This window comes from Anthonomus grandis, chromosome 12 (genome assembly GCF_022605725.1).
Source record: "Anthonomus grandis grandis chromosome 12, icAntGran1.3, whole genome shotgun sequence".
Taxonomy (NCBI): domain Eukaryota; kingdom Metazoa; phylum Arthropoda; class Insecta; order Coleoptera; family Curculionidae; genus Anthonomus; species Anthonomus grandis.
This window is the reverse complement of record NC_065557.1, coordinates 16215471-16226393: the sequence shown is the minus strand read 5'-3', so window position 1 is coordinate 16226393 and position 10923 is coordinate 16215471. Positions and strand designations below refer to the sequence as shown.

General features: G+C 30.6%; 1 protein-coding gene across 1 annotated transcript; it reads left to right on the top strand.

The window, feature by feature from the left end:
- The first annotated feature begins 2367 nt into the window (after window positions 1–2367).
- LOC126742907 (WD repeat-containing protein 6) lies at window positions 2368–9382 on the top strand. Its single transcript, XM_050449767.1, has 3 exons — window positions 2368–2712; window positions 6243–6724; window positions 6858–9382. Exons 1-3 carry the CDS (start codon window positions 2643–2645, stop codon window positions 9213–9215), a joined length of 2910 nt encoding a protein of 969 aa, XP_050305724.1. The 5' UTR covers window positions 2368–2642; the 3' UTR covers window positions 9216–9382.
- The last annotated feature ends 1541 nt before the right edge of the window (window positions 9383–10923 follow it).

The window sequence follows — 10923 nt, the reverse complement described above, 5'->3', positions numbered from 1 at the left end:
ATGATTATAAAAATCACAAAGCAACGTCAAACAAAAGTGGCTATATATGCTGCCTAATTTAGAAAATAAATAAATTTATTAGATAATCAAAAATACTAATTGACTAAACTTAACAGTTCAGAAAATTTAGAACGTGTCAATAATTGAAAAATACATATAGACAAATCAATAAACTCTTTGATATGCAAATTAAATTAATGATACAAACACTTAGGTAGGATACACCTACAATACTACATACATACATATAAGTGACAGACTAAGGAATATGATGATACCAAAATATGCCGCGGCCATACCCCAACCAGGAAATTTGGTACCTGCATAGAACATTAAGCGTCTCGGTATGCCAGTAGACACCAGGTCCCGGTAGCTCCAGAAACAATCCGGCAGGTCGCAGAACCGCTCCAAAAAAGCACAAGAGCATCCAATCTATCACTCAATGCAATATCAGTTATTCTCTAAAGTTAAAACAATAAGAGCAATTTTCGTTTAGAAAAGCTATAGTTTCTCTCCTAAACACAGCAATATTCTCAGGTAATATGTGATAAGCTTTTAAAGCCCTATATGTTGGGTTATTGTGATAAAAAGGAGTGTTCTGAAAGGGTATTGCAAGGTTCATTCTGCCCCTTGTATCTATGGTCATTTCCTGAGAATAGTTGTATATATTTCTGTGAAAGTACTCACGATGTTTTCTAACAAACATCGCAAGATGTAAGAAGTAAAGAGATAAGGCAGTTGAAACTGAGAGAAGGGAAAAATAAGATTTACAGCTCTCCCTCGGATGAATACCAAATAATATGCATCTTATAATTCTTTTCTGTGCTCTGAACGCCTCTAGTGCATTTGTTGATGAACCCCAAAAAAGCACACTATAACACATTATTGACTGGATGCATAACAGGTAGTATACACGAATCGTCTAATGCGAAACAATATTCCTCAGTCTTCTTATAAGAGCGCAGCTGCTCTTGATCTTTAAAATAATGTGCTTACAGTGTGGTCCCCAGCTAAGTTGAAGATAACCTCTTTAGATTGTGGAACTGATTTATTTAACTTAACAAGCAGTGAATAATTTTGCTTTTGTATGAAGAATTGAATCAAGTCAGTTTTGCCAGAATTTAAGTTCAGGCTATTGGCATTGCACCAGTTTTGCATTGCACTTGCCATCAGTGTAAAAGATTACGAAAGACTACCAAGAGATGGATCTGACAGCATTACAGATGTGTCATCTGCATACTGACAAACAAAACCCCTTGAAAGAGCATCGTCCGTCGTCCGGAAAGTCCATAAACATACAGTAAGAAAAGCAGTGGTCTTAAGATGGAGCCCTGAGGAACACCTTGTGTGATATATGTTGGATGTGAGAAATGTGATTTTCCTTCATATGCCACACATACCACCTGTCGTCTCACACTTAAATATTATTTTATTATTTTATTAAAGACATGCGTTACCTCTAATCCCAAATGAGATTTCAGGCGGATTTTTGGACCCAATAATTGCTGCAGAAAGTTTAATTTTATAAATTTTGACCCGAAAATTTTTAATATCTAGCTAGCACCTTTTAAAGTCATCTGATTTTCGATAAATATAAACTCGACTCAACTTCTTTTTAATCTTTTTCTTCTAATTTTTTAATATATATAATATTAAGGATTTGGATTTTATTAATATTCTAATCAATATATTTTTTAAATTAATTCCTTGATGTTTTTTTAATTAATGTATATCTGTACCTTACAGTTTTAGCACGTATGAGAATTAATAAGGTTTTAGACTTAATTGTAAGTTAAAGTTGTAAATTATTGATTTGACTTAAAAAATATGAAAATTTAAAATTAAGTTATTTGGTTCTCTCAAGATAATCCTTTCCGACAAACACTGGATTAAGTCAACGTAAAGTACTCTTGTAGGGACTCACCACAAGTGACGTCAGATGGAATCCTAAGGAAGGAACCCAAATCTGAGTTCAGCTTAGAACATTGAAAGGCCTTCAATGTTCTAAGGAGTTCAGAGATGATTTAATCAAAAACAATTTGAATGTGCAAACTCATTCTATTTGGTTACTGGACCATAGCTTTCTAATTGACAAAATCTAACGAGCTTCTACTTTAATCTAACGACGGTCGGCGATTAACGACATATTTTCGATTCACTGAACTAACTGGCTTTTTCTTTTTCTACTGTGAAATATTCAAAAATAGCATCACTTTCAGATTTAGATGTAACCTTGGTCGGACTAAATGCAGCTATGACGTCACGATACGCATTCAATATTTTACTATGAATATGCCTTAACGCCTATCCCAACTTACGTAATCCAATCTAAAAACCTAACCTAACCTAATCGGAATTAACCTTCAATATTTTGTTGTTGCATTTGCACTGTAGTAGTAACGCAGAAAAACTTTAAACAAAGTATTACTAGGACAAGTACTTAAGACTGTTTCCTTGAAAGTGCTAGGGCTGTTACCACTTAAACACTGGACAGTATAGAGCAATAGCAGCAGTACTGTCATACAGTAGTTAATACATTTATTTGATTTAATAGATACATAATATATGTTTATCACCTCTTTTTTATATTAAACTAGTTTTAATGTTCAGCAACAAAGGTAGCCTAATATTAATTTACAACAATGTTTAAAAGACTGCATTTACAGACCCCTGTTACTTGTATAGAGGTTGTAAAGGATAATCTTATAGCTGGTAAGTAAAAAGTTAAATTAGTTCTAATTATCTTAAATCACCATTACTTATTACAAAAATACCTATTGCTGACTGGTCAATATAGAATCCAATGTTACAGCTCATTTTCATGAACTTTGTTGTTGTAAGTTGCATTTCAAATTGCTCAAAAGTAAAATATATAGATACCTAACATACTCAACACTGGAAATATATAGCAGAATTACACAGAATCTCCAATGTAAAATAGATAGAATAGAGAATATAATTAAACCCCAGAATACTTTTTCTTTTTCATCCTTTGGGAACAATTTAAAATTTAACAAAAAACAGCTTGACTCACTTTATTAACCATATACATATTTCCACAATAATTTTACTATTTTAATATAGGTATTAAACTGAAACTTTTGCTAAACTATCAAACATACTAGAGCTAAAATACTAAAATATTTTACATTAAAAAAAACTCAGTAAGTGGTATGGGGAACTATAAATAGAATATCCTGAAACTACAAAGGACACTGCTTGTCATCTAAGTTTCCACATCCAAACTATTTTTCTATATTATACAGCTTTATGATGGCTAGCACACGACTGGTATTACCCCACAAATGTTAAGAATAAAAAAAAATATGAAAATATTCATTTATATAATAAATTTTCCTAATTCAATAGGCATTCCTGGGATATCCTCTTATTGTATCATAAAAGTTTGAATGCTTATATAGGGTGTTTTTTTAATTGCGTTTTTCTGATATACAATTTAAATTTGTGTATAAATAGAATATTTGTAATAAAATAGATATAAGTATACAATAAATTTCCTATATGCATTTAGGAAATACATTGTATATATGCCTATATCTATACACGGCTGATAGTCTCACAATGTCACTGGAGGGTTGCAAGGCTGAGAAGAGGGCTGAAGAATAATTTAGTTCTAACAAACTGTTGCTAAATCATGGCAAAACAAGTTGAATGGTATTCTCCTTACAGAAGATTGGCAATGTGAATAAGGGTGTGAAGGGTGCATCTTTTTTCTGGGGGTTCAAATTAACAGACACAAATTTACAATGGGGACTCAAAACAAATATTTAATCAACAATCATACCATGCTGTTTTTCACTCTGCTGTATACTAGCCTAGGGTCACTCTGCAGGTGCTGCTGGAGTCTTTGTCATACTGCACAGAGTAGTGTGGGTACTGGCTGGAATAGGATATCAGGATGACTGTAGAGGGGGCTTTCTCAACACTCGGGATACTCACACTTCCTTCACACTATATCTGCTATTTGTAATGCAATATGATGGGTTCATTTATCTCATACAGACATCCACAACAATAACACTAAAAACAGAATGAAACTGGTTGCGCTTTATTGACGCTGAAAGGGTGTCAGAGTGGACCAGGGTATTGGTTAATGAAATTTTTTAATGTGCTGCCGGAAAGTATTAGAGGCTTACCATTTAAGCTTTATAAGAGTAAGGTTAGGAAAATATTGTTATGTAACTCTTTTTATTCCTTTGTAAGTACTTGAATTTTAAATTTTCTTGTTTAAATAAGTGTTTTACATTTTATAAAAAGTTTATCTGTATATTATTGTAACTATTTATATGCAAATTTTAACCAGATGTCGTGTTTTATTGTGATAAAATATTTTAAATATTTAATGTTTGCATTCTTATCAGGTTTTTTTATTTATTTAACTTTCATTTTTGTATTTTACCTTTCTGATATATGTGTAACTTTTGCAATGTATTGACATGAATAAATTGAATTAAATTTTTATATTTGCCATAGGCGAATGAAAACTTGAAACTTGGCTTTGAACTAAATATTTTTTCAAAAGTAAAGGATATGCCACCAGTTTTTCATGTAGTAAAAAATATATTTGAATTCTTTATTTTTTTAAAGCATGATCTCTAAGTAATTTTTCGCACGATTCACGGTTTTCGCATAAAAAAATCCAAGTCATTTTTGTAGATAGAAGTATTCTTAGAAAATTGAAGGATTTCAATGTTCTAAGGAAGTATTCCTTTTTATAACTTTATTTTCAGCATTTTTTTAAAAGTTTTTTTCTGGTAAAACATTCGAATACATGTATCAAATTTACGCTTAAGACTTATGTTCATACGAACTTTTTTATTTGATTTCGTCCAATGAACCCGCCCCTGAATTTTGTCGCAATATTAAAAAACCCCTGTATATTATGTATGATTACCGAAATTTATTTATTATTTATTAGGGTTAAGTTTGAGTAGCCTTAGGCTAGACTTCGCCTTTTTTTTCCATTTGTAATATTTGTCAATCTATTGTTTTTTTTTTTTGAATAAAAGACGATTATTATTATTATTATTATTATTATTATTATATAAGATATTCTAAGAGGGTTTTACTTAAACATTCCAGGTTTTATCCAGATAAAATATGAATGTATATACTAAAATAAGTTTTACAAGTAATGATAAATTGGGAGAAATTAGTGTAAAATATATTTCTTATTTAATAGAAAAAATCATTTAGATTGAATTATGTTCATAAATGATTTATTGTTTCATGATTTCCTAATATGAATCTTATGTAATATTTTAATTTTGAGTGTAAATATTCAGATTTCTTTTTTGTTGCATGTGGAAGTTCTTATTAATCTGTGCAAAGATTTAAGAAAAATAATAGAAGATTTAGAGAATCTTAATAAAAAAATTACATTATTAAATAATAATTACTTTACATAATTTAATGAAATTTTATTATCAAAAAAGATATTGCACTAGAAGTTAACAAAAAATATTGAAAAATAATAAATTAATAGCAATTAAAAATATTTTAATTTTTATTTTAATTAAGTGCTTATCTGATTCTAAGAATCTGGCTATATTTTAATATAAAAAACATATTTTTTAGGCAAAATTATATTTTTAATTAAAAGTTATGTTTTTATAGTTTTAATATGCTTAAATATTTATTTCATGAAATGTGAATAATTAAAAATAGGTGGTATATATATGTAGGTACTCTGGAAATATTTCAAAATAATATACCTACCAGATATTCCAGAGATATCATAACCTATTCTGAATGTCTTAATGTGTACCTTATATGTTCTATTCTTGAATGTTTGGTTTTTTATAATTAAAACTGTTCTGTAACTGTTCTGTAAACATGATTATGATGAAATTATTACATTCTCATCCAAGGTGCATTTCATAATAAGAAATAAATGTTTTTATTATAATATATACAGGTTTTATAGTAATATTGTTTAATTAAATAATTATAGTAATTTGTTTAATTTAATATATGCACATACACAAATTACTATGCTTAAATAGAAATGCAGATTATTCTCAATTAAAACTATTATAAAAATATACCATTACGTTAAATATGTTCATTGTTTCTAAAAACTTCCATTTGAAGGATGCCATTAATTGCAATGTATAACCAAATGTCTCCTTCATAACTAACTAAAACATTAAGATATTTTAAAAAGGTATTTAGTACTAAAGCTCAAACTAGCTTGCATTTCCTAAGATATTTTGTTTTAGGTTTTGGAGGAATTCTACATGTATATAGACTGCCAGATAATGTTCTATTGCAAAAAAAAGAAATATTTCAAGACCAGAACATATTTGGCATAAAACCAAACTCAGATGGTTCCAGTATACTCGTTTATGGTGGTAAACATATAGGTCTAGTTTCCTTTAAGGATAGTTGGGAGAAGAAAAACAATGAAGATTTCATCTTATCTGACTGGATTTTAGATGCAAAATGGATAGATAATGATACTAAATTGGCTACTGTATTTATGAACAACAAAATTTCTGTATGGACAGACAATTTTAAACCACAATCATCTGTAAAATGTGCAGAAAGATGTATTTCATATAGTGCATTTATATGTCGTAATACTTATGATCAACTAATAGTACTTTCGGGAACAGTATTTTGCGAAATATTACTCTGGAAGCCTTCTATTACTGATGAGGATGGATTATCTATTGTCCTTAAAAGATTGGTACACCACAAGGTAAGAAAAGTAATTAATTAGATTTTTGTTTGCGATTGAAGTGGTAATAAGGTATTTACGTTTCCTTAAATTATAAATTAGGTATTAGTTAATCTAAAGTTAAATAAATGTACCTATATAGAATTTTTTTTAGGGAGCAATTTTTTCCATCCACGCCAACTTTGATACAAGCCTTATATGTTCAGCATCTGATGACCGATCTGCAGTTCTTTGGGAAATAAAAAACCCTGATAGTTTTTGTTCAATAAAACCTACAAATTCTGATATGATTTCTGTTAACGTTAAGTGCCAAGTATATGGTCATCTTTCTAGGGTTTTTCGATGTCTTATATTAAATGATATGTTTATAACAGCCGGTGAAGATTCGCAAGTTATTTTATGGAATTTTCAGGGAGGTAAAATTAAAGATTTCGAGTTTCATCAGGGTGGGCCAGTTTGGTCTATTTGCTGCAAAAGTGATTGTGAAACAATTTTTAGTGGCGGAGATGACGGTGCTCTGTTAGTATTTAAGACAAAACCATATATTCTAAGGGACACCCTTAGTTTGCCAAATCTAGAAAAGCCGAAAATCATAGGAATCTTAAATAATTCGCAAATTGTTTGTTTCACGGTTGAAGGAGTACTTTATTTGCTAAACAAATATAAAGAGCCGCGTAAGATTTGTGATTATTCCGATTTAAAAAGATACTGTATAATGCAAATATCTCCATGTAAAAAAATGGTTGCTCTAGCGGGTTTTGACGGGCAAATTTATATTTATGGATTAACTAATGGAATGCTAATACATCTATACACACATATTTTGAAAAACAAATCAAGAATCTTTTCATTTAACTGGCTAGATTGCAAACGGTTTTTAGTGTCACAAGCGGAAAATGCATTAAAATTATTTTTTATTTACCGAAGTGCAATACATTTTATACAAACCTTTAATTTGCCAGGAAAAAAGGAACCATGGCCTACATGCGCATGTGGTTTTAAAGATAATATTGTAATAGGAAATCGCAAGGGACATATTTATCACTTTAGGATTGGACTAAAAGACCCCGTAAGTTCACGAATAAATGCACATTCCTTTTTAGGTGTCACGCACCTGTTTGTTGAAGATAATATTATTGTATCTTTGGGAAAAGATGGTTTAATCAGAAAATATACAATATATAATAACTTAATGTGTTCAAATAGTACGAAAACAAAATATTCTTGGTTAGTGGGTCTTAAAGAAAACGTTTTATTATCATTTTCAGGAGATAACTACCTCGTTTCAGACATAAAATACCAAAGAAGTCTACTAAAAATAAAATGTGGTGGTGGCCACCGGTCATGGGACTATCTCAAGCATAAAGAGAATATCTCTCTAATTTACATTAAAAGAGGCGCTATAGAAAGCATTAAGGTGAATATTAACGATATTAAACCCGGACACTTGGTTGATGGTTACCACGTGAGAGAAATCAATTGCATTAAAGTCATTGATATCGAAGATAAGCATTTAATAATCTCAGGAGGAGAAGATACTCTTTTAAGACTTAGTGTTATAGATGATAATGGATTATCAGTATTGCAGTGCTTAAAAGTTCATCTCTCTAGTATACGCACTATCGCAATTTATCCTTTAGGCAAAAATGAAATAACAAATGAAAACTGCAGCGAGTATTTTGTGTTTACAGGAGGTGGCCGGGCACAAATAATATATTGGCATCTCAAAGTCACGTATCACTTAGGAAAGCTAAGTGCTCTCTGCACAGAAAAATATAATTTTTATGAACCACTTGATGAAAATAATGGTGAGACACGAATTATGGTTTTAGATGTAGCAAATGTACAAGACAAAATTCTCCTATTTGCTGGTTGTTCAGATGGATATACTAAGATATTTATAGTAAACTGTAATATGACTCTTAATTTTCAAAATAGCATTTCTCGCCGGTTTGGTTCCATTACAAAATTGACATGTTTTGCTTGGTTTTCCAAACATTTTCTAGCCACCATGGGCACTGACGGAATTCTGCAATTTTGGTTGTTGGAAGAAAAGCTTGGCGTTGTAGATGCTAAATTATTCGGTTCATTTTGCCTTCATCAGTCTGGCATTAATTGTTATAGCTATTTAGTTAAAGATACCTTCTTATTGTTCTTAACAGGAGGTGATGATAATCTTCTACGATTAACGTATTTCGGGTTAACTAATGATAATATAGTAAAAATTAACTCTTTTGAAGATGTAAGCATACATTGTGCACAAATTACTGGAGCATATTTGTCTGATAAGTATTTTATTTCCAGTGGTATTGACCAAAGAGTAGCTATTTGTAGCTGGAGTTCTGAGGAAAAACAAATCCATTTTAAGATGGTTGATCGGTATAATAGTGTTATAGCGGATCCACAAGGTTTAGAAGTTACCACCGGTAACTTGTCAGATATACCTAATAATACCTTAAACTTGTATTTATATGGAAATGGTTTGGAATGTTTGAGAATTGCATTAGAATAAATATTTAGACGAGATGATAATATCGTATAATTAGATTAAAGCTGTTACTAAAAAAATATTGGACTATAAATATGATCATATGTGATATAAGAAGTTGCCTAATTATTTTAGTGTACTTTAAAAAATGTTTAGATTTTATATTTTTAATATAAATCTTTTAAAAAGTTCGATATTTGTTTTTTTAGTTTACTGTTGGTTTATTATGTTCTTTTATTTAATTATTAGGGCTTCATATTTCTTAAGTATATTTGGGAAGAATATGCGCTATGGCACGGTCTTCAAATTTTTTATATTTGTTTTTGCAATAAGCAATAAATGTTTTTTTATAGTCGCGATTTCGAAACTTGAAGAAAGGGCACTGCCTAGGTCTCAAAAGGTCTTTTTAAAGCTTGTACGCTTAATTTTAAAAAGTGCATGTGCAACAACCGTGAAATACGATTATGTATTATTATATAATGCAAACTTAATTCGATGCCGCAAACTGGATTTTTATAAAAAATATTATAAAACAAATGTACGAAAAAAAGGAATATAGATGTGAATATGAAGGCATATTGTTTCTTATAGAGTAATTGCACTACTTAATTAACACTTGATAACTAGTTTTCCTTGATTTCACAAATCTCCCGGCAAATTTACCACCGTTTTTAACGTTTGTTGAGGAGCGCAAATTATCGTGAGTATTTACACGGCGCCATGACATACTTCCGAAAAACCTTAGTATAGGTATTGTAAATAAACACCTATTGGTAATTGCGAAAGGCCACATAACTCAAAGTCAAAAACGCTTTATTGTTCAACATAAACTTCGTAGAAAAAACTTAAACAAATACTTTTCGGTTGCCGAGTAAGATATCTTGGATTAACATAAATCTATGTCTATTTTTATAAATTACACAAGCCACCTATTATATACAGGGTGTTCATTTGAAAACTTCCCACCACGGATTTATGGAAAACCACTGCTTAAAAAAAGAACGTCGAAATACGTCAAAAGTCAAGGGGGACAACTTTCTAACCTAAAAATAACTTCCCTCTCTGCCCCCTAGGGTCATCACCTTAAAAATTTTAAATGGCAAGGGGTATCGAGTAATAGCTTGTTTAAAAGGTCTTTCAAAGTCTTTTATTTTGACGTTTGATTTTTTTAAATCGGTGGATTCGTTTTCGAGAAAATTAGAAAAATCTTTGTTTATCTTAATTTGTTCAGATAGAAAACAAAAACATGAAAATATCAGTTTTTATTTCAATAATTGTTCAAAATGTTGCCCGTTTTTGGCCAAACAATGATATAGGCGATGTTCAAATTCCTGACGGACATTTTCAAAAACATGTTGTGGGATATCATGGCAGCTGTCGATGATGCGTTGACGAAGTTCATCCAAACTTTCAGGTTGGGGAGTAAACACAATAGATTTCAAATGACCCCATAGGAAAAAGTCTAACGGTGTTATATCAGGAGATTTAGCAGGCCATTCTATAGGCCCCCTTCGCCCTATCCATTTATCTGGAAACTCGTCGTCTAGCCATTGCCGAACGGGAAGAACATAGTGAGGAGGAGCGCCGTCTTGCTGAAAATATATTTCAGCCTCATCAAGTATAGGGTTTCCATCATCATCGATTTGGTTTTCAATGGATTCAGTGATAAGCGGATTGATGGTATCTTGCAACATATCCAAATAAATGTCTCCTTTTAAATTTCCGTTAATAA